Source organism: Lissotriton helveticus, chromosome 9, assembly GCF_964261635.1.
Source record: "Lissotriton helveticus chromosome 9, aLisHel1.1, whole genome shotgun sequence".
Taxonomy (NCBI): Eukaryota; Metazoa; Chordata; class Amphibia; order Caudata; family Salamandridae; genus Lissotriton; species Lissotriton helveticus.
The window spans coordinates 1,125,406,712-1,125,429,705 of record NC_136070.1 but is presented as its reverse complement, the minus strand read 5'-3'; the positions used below and the strand labels follow the sequence as shown (position 1 = coordinate 1,125,429,705).

The following is a 22,994-nucleotide window of genomic DNA, read 5'->3' as shown; positions in this document are numbered from 1 at the left end:
CAGCACTAAGTGGAGCTGACATCAATTTCAGCAACTCAATTCAATGCCAGAATTTCCTGACTCACTCTTTACCACTTACTAACTGTTTCTTAATGTACATTCTCACTGAGGAAATCAGTGGGCATCTCTCCATAACTGTTGCTATCACTATAGTACTAGTACGTACCACCCGAAAGCATACATTTAATGGCCACACTAGATCAGGCAATGACTTTAATCTGCAAAGTTCTAAGTGTTATGAGACAATGAACACTAATGCACAGAAGGTAACATCTTTGGCTAGAGCTACTCCAGCAGACATCTATATGCAATATTATCAAAAAGCCAATCCAACACTGGGCATAGAAGAAAACCTCTGTTTAATAGTAACTATGGTGGACAGAATGCTAATGACTGTTACTTTGCTCATAAGCAACTGATAAAGGCTTCTAAGTGTTAGGGGCAAACTTAGGATCTGCACACTTTAGTCAAGTAAAAAGACTTCTTACAGGTAATCAAGATGATAGATACTGGCAAAGAAGAAGCAAAAGAAAACCAGTGCTTGGGAAAAATGGATTTTACATAAGCCGAGGCAATGTTTGGATGTATTGAGAATAATAAATGAAGAGCATTCTCCAATTAATTATGAGGAGGACTGATCCAAATTCCTTTCTGAGTTGTATCAGCTTACTTTAAATTTACCTGGCAAAAGTTTTTTTCTGATACATAAGTGGAGGGAAACCTGTCTTTTGATAAGTTATTGTGTTATTTAGTCTCTTAAAGCCAGTTATGCTACATGCCCTGGTAGAATTTTCAATGCCCTACTTGCTCTGCTAGCAATTTGCATTCCTATTTCATGGACCTCTGGTTGTACTTGATACTTGGAATCGTAGCTGTTATTAGCTGTGGCCTGTTAAAACTTACTAAATGTCTTCTTGGAGGAAACTGGGCAAATGTCCAGCAAGCAAATAAAGTGCTACTGACAACACATTCCAATCATATACAGCCTAAAGGAGAGATGTGATCTAATCGTTTGCTATTTGCCTTATTCCTTGCAGATTTTCTATCAACGCTATCTCAGATCGATACCTTTCCTTCTAAAATGTTAATACGCATTTCTATGTATTCTATAGGATCTTGATAACACTCCTTTAGGATCTTGATAACACTCCTAGAGGTTTACAAAAACAACTGACTGTATTACAAAATTATGTTCCAAAAAACATCTAGCAAATCTAGTAAATGTGAGTAAGAGTGCAAAGTGTTTCTACTGTTCACGTTTGGGCAATGAGAAATAGGAGACTTTAAAACTGCTCAGATGTTTAGTTGTTCAATTAAATATCACCCGGCCTGGGTTGGAAATGTCATCTGGCAGCGTCAAAGTCAATGGGTGTTGCAGTGGAACGCCCACCACAACACCCATTGCCGCTAAGTCTAGCGTGAAAGGGGGCCTCATATAGAAGGCAGCGTTAAGCCACGTTAAGTGACTTAACACGTAAGGCGAGGCCCCTATCGCCATCAAGTCACTGAAAGGGATGTTGTGCTGGCGATAGGGGCTTGTAAATATGCCCCACAGTGTCTTCTCTGAAAGGAAGGTGCTACTTCGAATCTATGTTTTGAGGACATTCAATTACTCCCTAATTGAAGGTATATAATCAAAAAGTAATTCCAGCTGCTTTGTACATCTGCCCTCCTTTAATATTGGACTTGGTTACTAAATCAGAATCAGTGCTTATTTTGAGCCAGTGGCTTCTGCACTTACTTGTCAGCACTGACTCTCATGGCTGTCTGCCACATGATGTCGCAGTCAGTCTAATTTAGAGATGAGCACAACAACAGTTTGTGATTAATTTAATCTACATTAAAAACGACTAACACCTGCCACCCAAGCCATTCTAATGGCTTTATGGGCCTGTAATAGTTTAAATTGTTACCCCTGTAGGACTGTGATCGTTTTTTGTTCTGTGTGTATTGTCAGTGCGAGTCCTGGCAGGGGCACCAGGTGGATGGAACAGGCTGCAGTGACCACCTTAACGAGGGTCATGGCAGTTCTTTTTTTTTTTTACAAATTAAGCACTAAAGGATGTTTTAAAACATTTGAAGGCAGATGTTGGCTAAGAATGTTGTGTCTTTCTAAATCTGCCCCAGTGAAATCTACTCAACTGGAAACAGATCAACAAAAGTTGAGTTTTACTCTTTGATATCTGGGACTTACATTTGAGTGCAAATTGATTAACGCGGGTAGTCACACAATAACAGGTATGCCCAGAAGGAATTTTTGTTGAGTAAAAACTATTTGGACAGGAGAAAACAGCAGCTTCTTATTGTTTTGCACCTAATCTCATTTAAAAGATCCCCATCAGTTACCTGGCCACGTTGGGTGCAGTCACTGTCCTCTGAAGGAAAGCTTCCACGTACCGGTGGCATGGTCCACCAAGACTAGAATGAATATTTCGCCCATGGCTGTCTTTGGGTACAGAAGCCCAATGATGTTGGTACCTGCTAGAACTAGGGGTCTCTAGTTGGCAGAGGTAGGTACCTTTGACCAAAGAGGGACCCTTGCTTCTAGTCAGGGTAAGGGGGTACACTTCTAAAATAACCCCTGCTCACCCCATTGGTAGCTTGGCACGAGCAAACAGGCTTATCTCAGAGGCAGTGTGTTAAGCATTTGTGAAGACATACAGTAATACAGTGAAAACACTACAGATGGACACCACACAGGTTTTATAAAAATAAGTCTTCTTTTTATAGACTTAACACAAGACCACAAATGACAAAATCCACAATACTGTATTAAAAATAGACTTAAAGATGGTAGAAATAATTTTGTTCAAGTTGGTGATAAATGCAACACGTTTCTCACAAAAGTACCTTGGAGGCGTAACGCAAAACAAACAAAAGGTCTGCAGGGAGGGTGATGCATCGGTTCCTTGCTTCGGGGGAGGTGATGCGTCACGCCTCAATGCTTGCGCAGAGTAGGGGAAGCATCTGTTCCGGAGAGGAGGTGATGTATTCATTCTCGTACTGCGTTCCAGTTACGATGCGGCAAGATGGCGCCTTGATGCGATGTGACAATCCTGTGCGATGCGATAAAATGGTGCCCTTGATGCGATGCGATGACGTGGAGATGATGCATGCACGCCCAACGGCCTTGCGGCAAACTCTGTAACTTTGGAGCCATGACAGGCCCTGCAACATGCTTCTATGGTGATGCGACGGCGACCCTTGTGGTGGCAACACGCTTCTCCGGTGATGTCACGGCAAACAGCTGTGACGAAGAAACGCTTCTCTGGTATTGCGGCGGCGACATGCTTCTCCGGCGATGAGACGACAACAGCAGCGATGGCGACAAGCTACTTCTCGTTAAGTCGTGGTTTCAGCTCCAAACGACACGCAGGCTTCTTCAGATAGAATTTCCAGCAAGGAAATTCAGAGGGGAGCTGGTGGTGAAGTCTTGTAGCCCTGAGACTTCAGCAGGAGGCAATCACAAGTTCAAACCCTTGGAGAAATATTCTGCAGGATGATGAAAGTTACTTAAAAGTTCCTTCTCCTTTCCTTGGCAATGAAGACACCACTGCAGGCCAACCCAGCCAACAGCACACTGGCAGAGGGGCAGTCCAAACTCCTACAGCATCCTTGGTTCTTCCTCTTGGCAAAGGTTAATCTTGTTGTTACAGAATTGATCTAAAGCTCCGGGGTCTGGGCCACAATATCTATACTGCAAAATCCTTTGTCCTCTGAAGGCAGAGAGTCCTGTACCTAGTCCAAACCAGTTCTGTGCAGTCCTGGAGCACTTTGTTTAAATTACTCCTGCTTTCCTTTGGCAGGGTGGGCCAGGGGCATCAGTCACACCACAGGAGGTGGAGCCAGCATTGTGGAAGGCAGGCACAGTCATATTCAGGCCCAGGTGCTACTCCTCCCACCTCGGTAGATGCAGATAGGAATATTCAGCCCTTTGCTGACTCACCCTGTCTCCTGGAGCCACCCCAGCCCCTGTCACTCACAAAACCAGACATACAATACACAGCCTAGCAGAGGCAGGCTGGATGGTTAGGCAAGAAAATACCTACTTTCTAAAAGTGATATTTTCAAACACAAAATGTTGAAACCAACTTTACTAAAATATGTATTTTATCATCCTGAGTTCAGGCATACTAAATTCGAATTTCAACCATGTTCCCTGGGTCAGTATGAGTAACTCAAATAAAGTGTCTTATCTTGTTAGCGGAGCTGGTGGTGATGAGGGAACCATGGGACACTCTTTGAAGGAGGATTCGGAGAGATTTAGAGGAGTAGTTGTCTCTGTCTCAGAAGGGTTAGAGGAAAGGACAGAAGAGGAGGAGGTTAAAAGTTTTCCCAAATGTGTAGTGAGAATTAATGGGGTTTATATAGAGCTTATGGCAGATTCTGGATCACCATGGATGATTGTTACCATAGACTGTTTTCATCATAAGTTTGAACATTTGTTGTTATGGAACATTTAAATCCATCTGACATTATTGCTGAGACCTTTAATGGTATTGTCATTGACATCATTGGATATGTTGACCCTGATATTCTTTTTAAAGGTAGAGAGGCAATGATTACATGGTATGTGCTAAACCTGTCATACAAACATTACGGTATAAGCCCATTAATGTGAGGGATGAATTAAGAAACATGTTGATGGGAATGGTAAATGAGGGAGCAAGTGTATAGACAGAGACTTCAGAATAGGTGATAGTTTTGGCGCGCACACCACATAATTATCTGAGACTCTGTGTGGACTTGAGAGCTGTTAATGCCAACATTATTGTGAACTGTCATCCTTAGCCCCACATTAATGAAGTGAGTTGCATGCTTAATGGCACCAGAGTATTTTTCACTCTAGATTTGCGGTCAACCTATCACCAGATTGAGCTGACTGAGGATTCACGTCATCTAACAGTGTTCATTACACCGCAGGGGCTATTTCAATTTAGAAGTATGCCTTTTGGATTATCCTCTGTGGCATCTGTTTTTCAAATGACTATGTTTCATCTCTTCGAAAATATAGAAAAACCGTGTAAAATGTTTTCAAGATAATATCTTAATATTTTCAAAAGATTAAGTGGAACATAAGAACCATCTTAGAGAAGTGTGTAATGTTTTGAAGAGAAGTGGTTTAACACTAAAAGGTAACAAATGTCATTTCTTTTGCAAATCTGTTGAGTACCTGGATCACATGGGGTCCAAGGAAGGTGTTGTTCCAAAAAAAGTCCCTGGTTGATGCCATTTTTAAAGCTCCTGCTCCTGATAACAGGGAAACATTATTGTCATTTGCAGGACTTTGTGTGTATTACAGTAAGTTCTTTGTGAATTTTGCTACTAAAATGGAACTTCTCAGGGAACTCACAAGAAAAAATGTGGAAAATCTGTGGACTGACAGGAAAAATCGGCTTTTGAGGAAATTAAGAATGAGATTGCCCATGCTCCTACTCTTAAACCTTTTAGACTGGGCGCACATTGTATTGGAATTGTGGACACATGTATGTATGGTATTGGTGGCGCGTTATCATAAAGGTGTGGTAAGGAACAGTGGAATATTACTTTTGCTTTGCGCACATTGTCAGATTCTGAAAGAAGATATGCAGTTATTGAGAAGGAGCTTTTGGTGTGTTTTTGGGCCACTGAACATTTCTGTAATTTCATCTGGGGGTCATGCTTTATTCTCAAAACTGATCACAAGCCCCTTGTAGGGGTTCTTTCTCCGGGTGGGGGTTGGAATGCTGCTGCTCGGATCGCCAGGCTTGGCTCAAAACTTCAAGAGTATAGTTTGGAAGTGGAATATGTGCCAGGACGAAGTTATATAATGGCTGACTGCTAGTCACATCTTCCTCTATCTTACATGGCAAATGATTTAACTGGTATCGAAGAGGATGTTGTTCTTGCAGTATCTGATTATGTTTCTGATGAGTTTAAGGAGTTACAGAAGGACAAATGGATGAAGGATGATATGGATGATCAGCTTTTGGGTCAGGTTAAAAAGTATGTGGAAGAAGGATGGCCAGAAAGAAGGCAGGTGCAGGAAGAACTTTTTCGAAATGGCCTGAGGTGAGACTGGTTCCTCATACCACATCCAGTGCCATTATTTAATTTTTCAAAAAGGTTTTTGCTGAGGAAGGTTATCCGAAGTAGTGATATCTGATAACAGTACTCAACTTGTGTCTAAAGAGCTGCAACGTTTTTTTCTCTTTTAGCAATATTAGGCATGTAACCACTGCTTTGTATGCACCACAAGGTAATGGACACGTTGAAAGGTTTAAGAGAGTCCTTAAGGAGTGTATTATTTGGGCACGTGGATGTGGTGGTTTGAGGAAGGACACATTGAGAGAGAAACTGTGGTGGTATCTTATTACTCCTCAGACCACCACTGAGGTCAGTCCTTTTAGATTGTTAAGAGGTAGACTACCCATATCCAAGTTGTGTCCTTGGTGGTTAAGGAAGGAACAGTCCAAATTGCAAGGTAAAGTGAGTGTTCAAGAGATCAAGGATAGAGTTCAAATGAAGCAAGATAGGGTGAAGAAGCTGTATGATGAAAAATGGAAACCCATGTGTTACTCCTTTGTGGTGGGTGATAGGGTGAAGGTGAAGAAGCCTGGGCAGCTTACAAAGAGTATGCAAACATTTGGTAGGGTTATGAGAATCATTAAAGTCTATGGCAAGAGTATAGTGACTCAAGATGGGAAGGTCTGGAATGTGAGACGTATGGCTATATGTAATCTAGATTTCAATGAAAAGTTTGATGATGGATCTTTCTTGAGAGTGAACTTGGGAAAACAGGTCTGCTCTGATTTGCAAGGTGCTGATCTAGCACAACATGACTCTTTTAGCACCTTAGCTGCTATGGAACGTCCAGCTCCAGTGCTGGAGGTTCCATTGCGCAGGTGCAGTTCGAATGTTCAACGGCCGACAGCAGCACTACGGAGGTAGTGGTGCCGTCGGCCGTTGGTCGTGCGCAGCACCTAAGGTGTTAAAGATTCAAATGCATCTGATGTGGGAAACTTTTGTGTTTCTCTTGCTGAAGATTCTGTAGCATCCAGAGTTACGTTGGGAATGTGTGTTAAGGGTTGTCCTTCCAGATTTGCTGATTTTCTGTAACCCTTTTTTTCTCCTTATCTTTTATTTTTCACAATAATGGGCCTATTTGGATGTCCGCCCGCCACCGTAACAGTAAGCAGGACTGAACGCCAGAGGCGCGGCGGTCCCGCTATGGCAATTAGGATGCTACCCCAACCCTGGCGGTCGCATTCAGCACATTTTACATTGCAGCGGGTGGTGCCGTCAGCAGCACCCGCCGCAATGCAAAATATGCATTTTGTGCAGTGTGGTGCACAATGTGACAGGCACCACGCTGTGCCTGCCACCTTGTGCATGCCAATGAAGGGGGGCACCATGGGTACCCTCTAAGTGCAGGCATCTACCCCCCAGGGGTCCCACAATGGACCCCAAAGGCATTCTCCGCATGCCTTTCCATGGCAGAGTCTCTGCCATGGAAAGGCATGTCACCACAGGTATACTAATATGGATGATGGTGCCTGCACCATATTGGCTGCCTTTTCTGCCCAGCCGCCAATGCGACCGCCGGAAAAGCAGCACGGTGGCGGCGATCTGCCAGATATCCTAATTGTCCCCTAAGTGTTCTTATCTTCTTTGTATATAGTTTTATTGTTTTCCTTATAAGGAAAAGGTGTGTTAGATCTACGGCTTCCTTGCTGTTTATGCCTATGTCATAGGGTTGATGTAACATGGTTCCCTTATGGAATGTGGGGATGCTAAGATTCATTTCGATCTGCACAGTTGGAGTTGTACCAGGGTACTGTACTGCAAGGAAATAAACAATCTTTCAAGTTATTCCTGTGTGGCTCATTTCTGGATTTACCAAGCAAGTTTTACCGTAAGTGCCTATTAAGTCTCCAGTGTAAAATACAATGATGCTTTAACACCCCGGCACATATACTTGTACGCCCTGTAGCGTATGTGTTTTTGCACCTAGTTCCCACATCAAAAGCAAAATATTGACAATAACATGCAAACACGGGTAGTGACTTGTTGAGGAGGCTCAAATTAATATCCGGTTGTAATATGAAGAAGACACAGTAAATCTTGTTAATTAAACAAATAAAATACCAGCACATTAATACAGAAGTGTATGCGACATTGAAGATTTGAATAAGGAAGGGCGTTTTATAGACGGGAATGCTGCCTTCACTCTATAAACTGTACAATAATAATGGTAACAATATACCATGACAGGTACCATTAAAAAATGTGTGAAATATAGGAAATAACCCCATAAGAATTCAAGTAGAAGCTTAAAAGATACAGTGAAAGGGTAATGTATGCAGATACACATTGACTTGAAAAATGCAGAAACATTTTATTTGGAACAAAGAATATTGGAAACTCTAAGAAGAAAAGATTGATTGTTGAAAGCTCAATCATTAGGCAATTTTAAAGCTTTGATTACAAAATACATGCTTTAGTTAAGTAATAACTGTAAGTGTTCCTGACAGGTTAGGAATGGAGCTGGACACAAGAGGATAGGCAGCAAAGTCAAAGCGAAAGTCAACTAAATCGATCAATACAATGTGAAGAATGAGGAGTAAGAAGCAATTGATTTACCATCTACTTAGTTAAAATGACTGAAGGCCTCATTAGGGTTTGGCAGAGAGGGAGGAATGATGTAAACCAGCGGCCTTACTTGTCCGCCAAAACTGTGGTTCATTCGCTCTATTTAAAGTTGGGGGAACTTCTGCATTAGCATCAGCTTCACTGATAGTAACTGGCTCATAGTGGGCTCATATAGGGCCATATGTATCAAGCCAAATTGACTTCGCAAACGCCGAAATTCGCAGGCGTTTGTGAATGCAATTTGGACTAATGATATGTATCAAGGAAATCTGCTTGAAAGATAAGGAATCGCAAAATTTGTGATTCCTTATCTTGCGATTGCATTTAAGGAATCGCAAATTTTGCGAAACCTTACATGCAATGTAAGAAGCCCAAAAAAATCACAAATTGGCCTTAAGGAATCGCAAATTACCACCAACTTCTAGTTGGTGGTAAGTTGCGCTTTCCTTTCAAAATGCATATTTTTTCATTTTTCAAAGTGCCATGTGACGCACATACATGCCGTTAGGGCATGTATGTGCGTCACGTGCACCCATGCAGATTTCAGGGGTGCAACAGGGTGTCCTTTGGACACCCCTGCACCCTTGAAAATATTCTCAATTTGCGATTAGCAAATTGCGAATCACAAATTTCCCCTTCATTCCTATGGGCCTCCTGACCCATAGAAATGAATGGGAAATTATTCCTTAATTGCGATTAGCAATTTGCTAATCGCAATTAAGGAATTTTAAGAAATCGCTAAAAAAAAGCGAATTTCTACATACATACCATTTTGCGATTTCTAAATAGCGATTCCTTAAAAATCGCTATTTAGAAATCGCAAAAGGAAATGTTGATACATATGGCCCATAGTGTGTATCACTCATTCCCGCCGAGTGTCAGCCATGTGGTGCAATGCATGGGTGACATAGACAGGGAAAATGGTAAGAGGCTACATACACAGGGAGAAACCTCCCAGCACATGTAGAGCATTTATTTTTTGACAAAACCAACTCTCACTTTGGGAGCTTGGTTTCTCTGAATAAAAAGGTTTGCCAATTGGGCTGTTGGAAAATGGCCTCCACACAACAAACGTTCATTGATGTTAAGGGAGCTGACTTGGTGGTAGTTCAATTTCTAGCTGAGGTCCATACCAGGCAGACAGTGATCTCTAAACAGGGAGAATGGTTCTTCACCATGGTGTAAGTCAAGACCTCCATCCCCTGGCAGACGGCCAGAGCATCCTCCAGGGTCTAAGAAAAGCCCTTAGCCTCCTAATGAGAAGCTCTAGAAATAAAGTACAAAATCCCTTTAAAAGACATGTGATCAGGCTTAAAAATATTTATTTATGGGGTGGCCCATATTTATGAATGGGTCCCAAATGTATTGCAGTTAAAATATTAAACGGTATTGCTGAGAAAGGTCACTAAACATTTTAAAACGTACCAATTTAGGGGCAGAAAAGAAGATAACATTAAACAATATGTTTTCGAAAGTTAAATGATATAGAGTCTTATAAAAGAAGAGCATTCCCGTCTAGTGAAATTAAAAGTAAGAGCGTGCCACAAACTATTTAATATTTGCTCGCATTGTTTAAGATGTCACTTGGAGCCCTTCAGTGAAAAATAACCCTGTTGTTGAACCTTCTTGTAAAACTCTGTATTTTGTATTAGCATTAATGTCTGACATGACATCAGGATTCCTTGAGCCACAATGGAGTGAGGAGTAATTGAACGAAATGAAAAATTGATATGAAGATTAGGTGCAAAAAACACAACAGAAACAAAATAAAAAAGCAATAAAAATTATTGGGTACAATCATGGATGAGATGTGATATGGGTGTTATTCGACACATAGATATGAAAGCTACAAGCACCTTTAGAATACTAAATGTATACTTACAACTGAAGTGTTTAAACTTGACATAACAGGTCGGCGGAGAGACATGCACTTGTTTGATTGTTGTTTGCAAGCTGAAATCAGTAGCAACACTTCATCTGGATCTGTGGCACTTTTAACATCAGCCAGGGCCTTTGCCCAAGCAGAGGATCCCACAAGCCACATAAAGGAGAAGATCACTGTCACTATGAAATCCTGAAACATAAAAATAACGATTAATAGTACTGGTAGTGGACATACATGGTGGACATGAAAAACATCTATTTTTAATATATAATCAGCGATACCAACGATGATATAATTTGAAATGTCATCAGTGAGTTCATGCATGATTTCACAAGCATTTCATGGCAAGGCGCAATTTACGATTTGCGTAGCTTAGCATAACTAGCAAATTATTGCTAGTTTTGACTATTACACATCACCATATATTTGATTAAAACCCCTTAATAATTTCCTGAAAAAAATAGTTAAATGGGAGCTATGATTGAAAATTAACTCTGAAAACCCATTGAATTTTGCAAGTTATGGTTAGGATCTATAACTCACACAACAGACCTGCAAACCATAACTTACACACCAGATGCAACCTCTGGACCTCCCCTTAATGTGACAGATGCAACTACGAATTTCATAAATAATCTTACAGATGAGATTACATATCACATTACCCTTAACACTATGTAAGAGACAAATAAGAATAAAGGTCATTTTTATCAAGACTTTGCACCGGTGCAATTCATGCAAAGTGGTGCAAAATTGTGATATGGTATTTACTTTCCAGCAAAGTGCTCTTTTTTTTTAGCTAAAATGCTTTGCTCTCCTTTGCGATGCTTTGCAGTTCTTTGCGTCAACAGGACATTCCATGGGTGTTACCTGCACAAGGGCAACCACCCATTGTTCTTGACAGAAACCCATACCTACTAAAACTGTTAAGACCAGGTTTAGCATCTCAGAAAATGCCCCCCTGAGGCAGACCAGAAGTCGGAGAAATGTTTTGATTTCATACATTGCTTGTGGACTTCATTGCATAAGACATATCAACTGAATGAAATATTTTATAAATTGTCTAAGCATGCCATTTTGTACTGTACCAGACCTATGCTAGTCAACATGCACACAGCTTTGCACTATGGTGAAACGTGAATGTGTGACAGCAGCCTTAAAGAGAACCAGTGCAGATAAGCAGAGCATCAGCAGGCCATAATTTTTAACCCCTTCCCTGCGGGGCATATTCCCCGGCTGTGCTGGGGGTAGGGGTGGCGCGCACAGCGCCCCCATGCTCATGACGAGGTCAGCTCGTAATGAGGCACAGTGCTCGTGTGTCATGACCACACCCGTTTGTGCTCGCGCAGCAGGGAAATTAGCCCAGCATGCGAGCGTTCCAACGGTCATGACGTAAGCTCGTCATGAGCACACGGGCACCGTGGCTCATGACGAGCTGACCTCGTCATGAGCATGCAAGGTGTTAAATATGGTTCTGTACTTCTCTTCCCTAAGCACAACGAAGAGCAGCTGCTTTGGTTTCTGTGCTGTGCTGATCTATTATTTTGTAAATCTGCCCAATCATATTATTTATTCACTTGAATATGTATTGGTATTAAATTGTGTTTGGCTTTTTAGGTCTTGCTACTTTATTGGGATACATATTGCGGCATCATAAGCATTACTTTTGAGGTCACCACCCGAATGTTGCCTTAATTTGACTGATCTAAAAACATTTACTATGAAAAACCCAAAGTTCCATTGAAAAGGCATTTTTTGTCTTCGTTACAACTTTGCCACCCTTCAATGAATCTGCACAAAAGCAACATCTCGGTTGGGTTCCTCGTGGCATTTTTCATGCAGATCCACAAAGTGAAGGGCTAAAATAACAGTACGTTTCCCATTTTAACTCCCGTTCAATTCTTTGCTCCTTCATATAAAAAACACAGCTGACCAGAATTACACCAAGCATGTCAGAACTGTACACAAGAAATTGCCTTTGTTTAGTTTGGTGTAAATCCCTTCAGTAGTTCTTGAGAAATCAGCATTTAAAAAGTGGTCTACCCTGTTTATCAAGAGGTTGCTGGACTACTGTTACGCGCTGTATGTGGGCATGAATAAGAGCTCTGTACATCGTCTGCAGATTGTCCAGAATGCTGCAGCCAGGCTGCTGCTCAATCTTCCCAGGCTTTCCTCAGCTTCCCTGGCCAGGAAAGATCTTCACTAGCTGACCATTCAGGCTAGGATTTCATTTAAGCTGCTCTGCCTGGCCCATGGCACAATTCATGGCTCTGGGTCAGAGGGCATTAGGTCCCTTCTCGTCCCCTATCTCCCCAGTAGAGCCCTTCGGTCCTCCACAAAAATTCTACTTCGAGTGCCCAGCTTCTCCAAAGCCAGATGGGGGGGAGGGCCTTCTCCACTCTGGTTCCTAAGCTCTGGAACTCCCTTCCGTCCGATCTGGTTGCACAACCCTCTTTGGTACTTTTCCGCAGGGATTTGAAAAGTTGGCATTTCCAAAGGGTTTATTCCTAAGCCATGGACCTGGCAACTTTGAGACCTGTGATGTGAAATTTGGCTTTGTCTGGCGCCTTGATGCCTTTGGGCTAAGTTGCGCGTTCTAAATTTCTTTTCATTCATTCATTCATTGCATTCTAGAATTGTAAAGGTATATTTTTGATTTGCCTACAACCTGAGCCCTATATGATTAATGAGGCTACATTTTAGATATGGTAAGGTATATGTTTGATTTGCCTATAACTTGAATACTGTATGATGAATTTCCCTGACATTTGAGATGTTTAGATTAGTCTTGCTCTTTAAATTTGTGGAGATGTGTCAGAAAAGGAGCATTTAATAGGGAGTGTCAATTACGTGTTCATTTGCCAATAACTGTTCCATCATTTGATGAATCCCCATGAAATCTGGTAGACATTTAGCATGCTTAATCTTCTGGGGGTGTGTCATGTTTCATTCACATTCATAAAGGGAAGTGTTAAACCTGTCAACCTTAGTGTGGCCTTCCCTCCAACTTTTAGTCTTCCTCCTCCATTTTTGTCTGACTTTGTTTTTCTGGCCTTAGGACTCTAAGCACTTCACACTGCTAACACGTGCTAAAGTGCAAGTGCTCTCTCCTCTAAACATGCTAATATTGGCTCATACCCAACTGGCATATTTACTGTACTAATACCTCCCTAGTAAAGTGGTAGTATAAGTGAACAGGGCCTTTAAATGTAATGTCAGTAGTGGGCCAACAGCAGTGATTGTGCCACCCACTTAAGTAGCCCTTTAAACATGTCTCAAGCCGGGGCGTGGCCAAGATGGCGAGCTAAGAGGACGCCTTCCTCGCGAGCTCCCGAGACCCCGGAGCCTTTGTGCCGCCAGCTGCTGCTGATCTCCCCCGGATCCAGTGGGAGGCGGTGCCCAACACCGGTGACCGAGCGCCGGCGCGGTCTGGGGATCCCCGGTGCCCTTCAGGACGTAGCGGAGCCGGGTTGGTGGATTCCCGGAGGGGAGGCCTGCTGCCGAGCAGGAAAGCGCCTGCGGGTCGCCCCGCGGAACACGCCGGCGGAGCTGAGAGGAGCCCTAGTGGGGCAGCGGAGACAGACGGAAGGGAGGTTCTCCCTAGCGAGCCGCTACCGGGGCGGAGAGAAAGCATCTCGCGGCGGCCCCGCGGAGAACTGACCGGGGCCTCGCGCTGCGGACCCTGGGAGACCCGACTACGCGACCCCGGGGATCCGGAAGACCGAGAGGCCTACCCTGGGGCGCCGTCTTCTGAGGCCCTCCGCTGCGCCCCACGAGGTCAGGAGGATCGGCGCAGTGCCCAGAGAGCGCTCCCAGACGCCCGGAGTGTCCCGAGCAAGGTACGGGACCCCGCCCCGACACACTTTTCAAGCGGGCCCCGGTGGGCCTACAGGGAGGCGCCGACGCTCAGCTCAGGGCCCTGCCTGTATGGGGGCCCTCCCTCCTGCGCCACACAAGACGCCGGAGCTGGACTGTCCAGCTGAAACCCCCCGGGAAGGCCTTTCTGGGTGATGAGCTGTCAGCCTGGGCAGTGCATTGGGCGGCGCGAGGGCAACGGTGAGAAGTGCCGGCCTCGGAGGAGCTTGGCCTGCGCCATTTCTACAGCAACCCGGTGGGGGCTACCCAGACTCTTCTAAGCGGCTTGAATTACTGCATCTAACCGAGAGGAGCTGGGGACAGACCGGGTGACGCGCCACTGGGGATTGGACACGACGGAGTGGCCCAGCTGCCGCTGGCCCTGGACGCTCTCCTCCACACGGTGTGGCGGGGGTAGTGCCTGGCTGTCGGCGGTGTGCGGCTGCGCCCACCCTGTGGAGACCTCGTGAAAGGCTGAGGGTCCCCCAACATCAGGAGTGCAGCCACGCACATCGCGGCCCCATGGGGCTCGGGACCTTTTCGATACCCTCCACGTCAAGGGACACTCCAGCTCCTACGATGTCTGGCAACCGAGGGGGTAAGAAAGGTGAGCGCACCTTACCCGATATGCTGAGCAGAGCAACTCTAAGGCAAGATAGGAACCAGCCCGCCCCGAGCCCCCCATCCAGCTCTCGAGGGGCGGAAGGAGGGGAACTCCCGGTGACCCGATCATTTCTGGAATCGTTATTCAGCACCCTCAGGGAGGACTTTCAAGCGCTGAAACAGGAGGTGGCGGGAGAGGTGCGTGAGGTGCGTTGGGAGGTCGACTCCCTTGGTGAACTTGTGGCAGCTGTAGAGGAGACTGGCCACACCCGCGATGAGGAGATAAAACACCTGCAGCAGGAGGTTCTGCGGCTCAGGGATCAACAGATTGACCTCCAGGCCCACGTGGAGGATCTCGAGAATAGGTCCAGGCGCAACAACATTAGAGTCCGAGGCGTTTCATCTGGAGAAGAAGGGGAGGACGTGACTGCTTACCTGGGAGATCTGTTTCGCGACATCTTGGGGGAACCGGGAGACTTCCCGGTGAGGATTGATAGGGCACACAGAGTAGGCCCGCCGCGACGGGCTTCGGCGCCAGCCCCGGACATCTTGGCCTTCCTGCCGGACTTCCCCTTGAAGGAACGGATCATACGCAAAGCTAGACGTCGGCAACCGCTGCATTTCCGGAGTCATCAGGTAGCGCTGTTTCAGGACTTATCCACGATCACCCTTCAAAAGCGCAAATCCTTCAAGATCGCCACAGACTTCTTGAGAGAACACGGCACACAGTATTCCTGGGGCCATCCTTTCCGGCTAATCTTCCGCTGGAACGGGACCTTGCACCAACTCCGGTCCCTTCAGGACATTTGCGAGGTGCTGGGGATCACGGCGACGGACACCGACACTCCCACGACTTCCCGTCGACGCACCACCAGAGATGGCTGGCAGACTGTCCGACGGCGCCAGCCAACCGGGGAGTTCTCACACCTATGTCGCTCCCACCTAGGTGATCTCGACATGCATGATCTGTGGAGACGCCTACATCCGAATACTCGGGCCTATTCCTACTACTCCCACGCGCATAAGACATACGCGAGACTAGATCACATCCTAGTTACGGGGCCGATAGCCGCACTAGCGACGGCTTCCGACATGGGGGTTCTCACGTTATCGGATCATGCCCCGGTGACGGGTTCCTTTCAACTGCCGCCGGTGTCACCCTCTCGGGGAGTCCGGCGCCTCAGGGACGCCCTGTTGCATAAGCATGTGGTGGTGAAGCAGATACGGGATGCGATCGCTGACTACCAGTCCCATAACGACAATGAGGATACCACCCGCGCGACGCAATGGGCCGCCTTGAAGGCGGTGCTCCGTGGAGAATTCATCGCCACCTCGTCTGCGGAGAATAGAGAATGACAACAAAAACGGGATGAGCTTACCACCAGAGTGCGGGAGCTGGAACAGATGCATCAAAGAACAGGGGCCCCCAGAGTCTGGTGGCAGCTTAAGGCGGCCCGGAAAATGCTCTCCGCGCTGGACATGGACAGGGCGGAATATGCTGCGGTGCGCCTGAAACATGCGTACTATACCGGTGGAGATAGGTGCGGCCGCCTCCTCGCGAACAAGCTCTGGGTGAAACACCAGCGTCAGCGGGTTGCGGAACTGTCGACTCCCAGTGGAGCGACTGCAACGGAGGACCCTCAGATTGCGGAGGAATTCCGCCGATACTATGCTGACTTATACGCGGGCGAACCGCCCTCAGCATTGGCTGAGACTGATTACCTTGAGTCGATCGAGCTTCCTGCTCTCACCCCGGAACAGGCGGAACACCTGGAGCGGGGCATCCGGCCGGAAGAGGTGATTGCAGCCATCTCCCGTCTTAAACATGGGAAGGCCCCAGGGCCCGATGGGTACACCCCACTCTTCTACAAGACATTCTGTCAAGAACTGGTCCCACTGTTGACGCGTCTCTATAACTCCTTCGCGAAACCGGGAGCTATCCCTCCGGACTTGCTTCGTGCGATGTCTCGGTTATTCCCAAACCTGGGAAAGACAGGTCTGAGTGTGGCTCCTATCGGCCAATCTCGTTGCTAAACGTGGACCTCAAGCTCTACACAGGGATTCTGGCGACTCGTCTAGCGCAATATCTGCCGGGCCTTGTGGACCCGGATCAAGCTGGGTTTGTCCCCGGACGGCAAACGGTGGACAACACTAAGAGAGTGGTACACGTCCTAGAGAAGGCCTCTCACGTCCCTGGGGAGCGCATGTTGTTATCGGTCGACGCGGAGAAAGCGTTCGACCGGGTGCGCTGGTCTTACCTTGACAGAGTGCTTTGCAAATTAGGGGTGGGGGAGAAATTCCGCACCCTCGTATTTAACTGTTACAAACATCCATCAGCAGTGGTGAGGGTGAATGGGTGCAGCTCCGCACACTTCGCGATAGAAAGGGGGACCAGACAGGGGTGCCCGCTGTCCCCACTTCTTTTCGCCCTTTACATGGAGCCGTTTGCCCAGAGGATTCGTCGGAACCCGAAGGTGACTGGAGTCCAGATGGGAGGCTACATTCACACCATCAGCCTGTACGCGGACGACGTGATCCTCATGCTTGATGACCCGGGGGAGGCTCTCCCGGCCTGTATCGCCGAGATGGATGCCTTCGCCGCGGTGGCGGGCTTCAAGATGAACATGAGGAAATCATCCGCCCTGGACCTCTCGCTAACCACTGCAACGAGACTTGAGTTGCAGAGACGCTTCCCCATGAGTTGGTCTAAAGACCTGATCCCGTACTTGGGTGTCTTATTGGCACCTTCCTTGGCCGCCATGGTGACGGCGAATTACGCGGCACTGGGTAAAAAGATGAAGGAGGAATTGTCCCGCTGGAACAAGGGCACATTGTCATTACTGGGGCGAATCGCCGCGGTGAAGATGACTCTTTTGCCGCAGGTCCTGTATTTGTTTCGGGCCTTACTGCTTCTGCCCCCGAAGGGCTGGATCAGACAAGCACAGGCTGACATCGCCCGCTTTGTCTGGCAGGGCCGCAAGCCCAGGCTTAAGAGAGCCCTGTCTACGCTAGCCCCGGAATCCGGAGGCCTTGGCATACCGGATCTCCACAAGTACTTCCAAGCGGCGCAACTAAGGTATTTTGTGGAGTGGAGCAAATGGGAATCTGACAGGCACTGGTTGTTTCAGGACCAGGCAGTGGCGGGCAGAACCTTACAAGAGATACCCTTCATGCGCAGAGCTCATCGCCCCCCCAATCTCTACGCGTCCTTGGTCACGCAAGTTCCGCTCAGAGTGTGGGATGCCGTGAATGCTACACGGGAATTTACCACCTTCCCGTCGCCGCTTACGCCCTTGATTGGGAACCCTGACTTTCAACCCGGGATGGAACCTGGCGCGTTCTCGCTTTGGCAGGCTGCCAGATGCTGCGCTTTGTTTCACATGTATGGTTCTGAGGGGGTCGTGTCGTTCCAGGACCTCAGGCGGGAGTACCATCTGCCTGAGACTGAACGTTTGCGATATCAACAGGTTCGCCACTGGGCGCTGCAGCGGGCGGTACGGGACCTGGCCGACCGGAAACTTACACCCTACGAGATGTGGCTGGCGACACGCTCATCGGATGCCAAGCTCGTCTCGGACCTGTACAAACTGTTGCAGCCCCCCCCCTTCCACATCTATAACCCCGGTCGGAACCGATGGGAACGGGAACTGGGGAGGGAACTAAGCCACAAGGAATGGGACGACATCTCCTACAGCGCGCGTCACTCAGCTTACCACACCGGGCTCACCGAGACTTTCACTAAAATAACCACGTACTGGTACTACACTCCTCAACGACTGCATGAAATGAACCAAAACATCCCGGACACCTGCTGGCGCGAGTGCGGACATACTGGCACACTGACACATATCCTGTGGGACTGCCCGCTGCTAGGTCCCTACTGGGAGGAGGTCCTGGATGAGATTGACCGGTGCTTTGGCATTGAACTGCCTCGCTTCCCCGCCTATGTCCTATTGGGGTTGCCTAACGGGTTGATGTATCCTCTGAGGTCCAGAAGGGGTAGACAGATAGCGATTGCATTGGGTTCTGCGATACAGAACATACTCATTTATTGGCGCACCACTACCACTCCCAACATTATAGGCTGGTTACACAGGTTATGGCACGTTCTGGGTATGGAGAAACTGTCCCTTACGGTGGCGGGCGAGGTAGACAAGTTGGAGGAATTGTGGCAGCCTTTTCTCACCCTACTACAGTCAGAATTTAAGGAAATTACTTGCCCTCGATATCTCAGGCTCATGCGACTGACATCCCTGACTACTCCGCAGGTTTAGTTACTGTGTAGGTATCCGTGATGTGGGGCGAGGTACCAACGCGGAGGTGTGGAAGACGCGAGACATTTGCTCAGCACAAACGGGGGGGGGGAGACACGGAGGGAGGGGGGGAGGGGAGGTAGAGGAGGTTCGGGGGGAGGGCAGGGTGGGGGCAGTTGAGGGGGGGGTTGTTGGTTTTGGTGTTAGTCGTCATTGCCCTTACACCTAGCATATGGCTCCACAACATGTTCTGATTGTAATGTCTGACATTCTGATGGCACTCATGGAACGGAGACTCTGAATAGCACCTCTTCAACGACAAGTTTACATTGTCTGTATTCTTTCCTTGTTTATAACCATGCAATAAAATGCTTTAAACCTAAACATGTCTCAAGCCTGCCCCTGCGGATCCTGTGGGTGCAGTTTAAATTGCCATTTCGGCCTGGCAAAATAAACCTTTTGCCAGGCCCAAAACTTCTTTTTTAATACATATACGTCACCACTAGGCCCTGGACAGCCCAGAGGGCAGGGTGCAATATATTTAATAAGCAGGACATATACCTTTATGTTTTACATGTCCTAGAAGTGAAAAACTCTTACATTCATTTTTTCACTGTTGCAAGGCCTCTATTTAAAATCCTCATTTATGGTGAAGTTAGATTATATAATTACACTTCTGAAAATGCCACTCTTAGTCACATAACTGGGTGTAGTTGGCAGTTGAACTTTGTGCATTCCTCCTAGACAACAACACACAATGGGAGCTTAGGTTTTATTAAGTGGGCCATGGCTGGCATGATGGGAGGGTTGAGCCGGGCCCAGTCTCAATTACACATGATAATACTGTGTCCTGTCACCACACAAAGGATAGGAGTTAGTCTGGAGCCAGGGCAGGGAAGGCAGGACATATTTGCCCTTCAAAAGCTTACATCTAGAAGCTTCTTCCCACTTCAAAGGCACAACTGTGCATAAAAGAAGGACCTCAGACATCACCACCTCAGTACACTTCTGGACCTGTGCATAGTCTGCCAAGAAGGACTGCTGTGATGCAGAAGGACCGCCACTCTGCTGGACTGCACTCTGCTCTACTCCTGCTGTGGCTGTGCTGACTTGCTACACTCTTGCCTGGGTGAGAAAGACTGGATCTGCATCTATTGAACACAGACCCTAGAGTGACTCCAAGGGCTAGTTAGCTGGCCTCCTGATCTGAAGACTCAGGACCATAGCAGGCTTCCAACAAAACTGCACCAGCACCTGGACTCTGTAATCTGTGAGTCTAGCCAGCCAAGAAGTGCCACCACAGTACTGGACCCTTGGAAGGGGGTCTAAGGTGCTTAGCAGCAGAACCATCACAAATTCCCTTCTGAGCAGTGCACCCTCAAGCAGAATCGATGCATCGCTGCTATTCCGTGGATTGGGCTCTGCCCAGAAGGTTTGCACCCAATTCCTTGCATCTCTCGTCAAGGGCAGCTCAATGACAGTGAAAAAAACGCTGCAGCGCAGCTTCACAGCTCAGGGATACTGATGGATTGCCCCAGCTATGCACAGCATCCTCTAAGTCTGGCCTTCAGATTGCAAGCCTCGTTGACATGATCCTCAACAACAACGCAACAGGACATCGCACCACAAGCTTCGCCACATCTCGGAACTGATGCATCGCTTTAACTGCAAGATGCTTCCTCGCCTTGGATCAACGCAACACTCTGCAACCAGGATTAAAGTTACTTTGTTTAGTGGGCCTAACCAGGTTGCTGTAGCTGGCCTGCATTCCATCATGGTTGGTCTGAAATTGTGACTTTGTCCTGGTCCGGCGTGACCCTATACCCTTTGTTGGCGCTTTTTGCTTTTATGCACTATTTTATCCTAAAATGTTAACATTCAATGTCTCCCGTTTCCCTGATTGGATTCTTGTCATTTTGGCTTGTGTTAGTTATTATAATTAATCTTTCTAAACCAGATGGGGGATCTTATTTGTGTGGTGTTTTCACTGTTTTTCTCTTTGAAGTATTGCATAAATACTTTACACCTTGCCTCCCTCTTAAGCCTGACTGCCTGTGTCAAGGTACCAGAGACTGATCACAGGTTAATTTGGGATTTGCGTGACCCTTACCCTGACTAGGATTGGGATTGCTTATTGACCAGGGCTCACACATTTGCCAACAATCTATTTTCTAACAGGTACAGAAAAGCAAGTTCTTTAATGAGGCCTTGTGTGCAAGAAAGACATAGGTTCTAGTTTAACAGTACCTCAGTGGTAGACTTCAGCAGTGGCATAACACACAATGACATGTCCCCTGCAGAATGTTATGAGGGACCGTGGTGTCTCCTTGATCACACAGACATGTATTAATTATGGGCTCAATAGTGGCCCCTGAAGGGTTGGGACCCCCTAGACTGCAGGGGCCTATATTATGACCAGGCCATTGACCTAGGGACATTGGGTACCTTTTGCTGGGCCTCTGTCTGCCAGCAGTATTAAATAAACAGTGTTACTTTTCTGTTCCCTTCTGCTCAGAAGAGCAGAGTGGTTTCACACGTGTTTAAATATTTCTTATTCCATGCCATTGCATGCATACTTCCAGACATGCAATGGCATGGCTTAAGGGTTAGGTGCACCCCGCACCGCTGAGGTAGGTGAGGGGGCCTCCATTATGCCCCTAGAGTCCAGTGTTAGATTAGTTTGGAGGGTCAATGGCACACAGAACGTAGGGCCTCATTATGATGGTGGTCGGACTTTCATCCCTCCGTTTGTAGTAGTATGCCACCGCCTTCAAGCCCATTTCAGTACTTTAAATGGGAGCGCCTGAAAGAAATTGAGCAAGCAGGGGAACACATTCTGTTTAATATAAGAGACAATCTCCCCAACCAGGTAGGTACAGAGATTTCCAGAGTACGATGTCCATTTTAATAGTGCTAAAGAGAGCAGGAGATAATTGGCGGCATAAAGGTAACAGAAATGTGGGGTAGTGAAGACCCCTAAGTATTTAAGGTCTCTGCCCTCGGCCCAGCATAAGGGAAGCAAGATGGTAAGTTTGGTGAACACTTCTAGAGAATGAACCATGCCCAGCATTTCAGATTTCACCATTCACCAAGACTCCGGCATGAGGAGAGTGATAATTAGCTGCCAGCCATGTTAACATGTGTGGCCCCAGCCCGAGGGTCTCCAACACCCTGAAGAGAAAAGCACTATTAACTCTATCACATTATTCTTTTTAGCATTGAGAGAGAGTAATACCATAAAGATTGTTGCATATGAGCATTCTTCAACTTTTGAATGCATGTTTATTTAGGTTGATTGCATATTTATTTGTTTGTGTGCTCTTTCAATGTGCTCCTAAGACCTCTCATGAGATTCTGAGTGTTCTTGGCTAATGCAACCTCCTGCTCCTATTGTCTAATCATGTTTCAATCTATTGAAAACACAGCAGACCTGTTGGTGTGCCTGTGTGCTAAGGCCATAAATTCCGTCAAGTTTGTTAAACACTGGTTTTCCTTTAACTATGACCTTAAAGGTAATTCAATCTGTTCTCACGTAAACTTTTCACCTCCTTTTCATCAGCACAAGTTTTTGGCTGCACTTCTCTTTCACCACGTATAGCTATGTGATGCTCTCAGCTGTTGGACCGTGTTTTCATATTTTATTTCTTCCATGTCATTAGTCCTACTAGATGCAGGCACTGGCAGCCCAAACAAAGTTGAGTGGAACCACCACCCTTGTGGCCTTCCATCATCACTCTACCATGGCCTCGGTGTAGAATTTACGAGGC

General features: G+C 46.6%; 1 protein-coding gene across 2 annotated transcripts in view; it reads right to left on the bottom strand.

Annotated features, from left to right (window-relative positions):
- Positions 1-22,994, bottom strand: part of SYNPR (synaptoporin) — a 734,696-nt gene that overhangs the window by 2,000 nt on the left and 709,702 nt on the right. For both annotated transcript variants that reach the window (XM_078661539.1, XM_078661540.1), the window contains one exon: positions 10,514-10,705. In XM_078661539.1, coding sequence (XP_078517665.1) covers positions 10,514-10,705 — 192 coding nt within the window. The remainder of the gene's footprint in view (positions 1-10,513; positions 10,706-22,994) is intronic.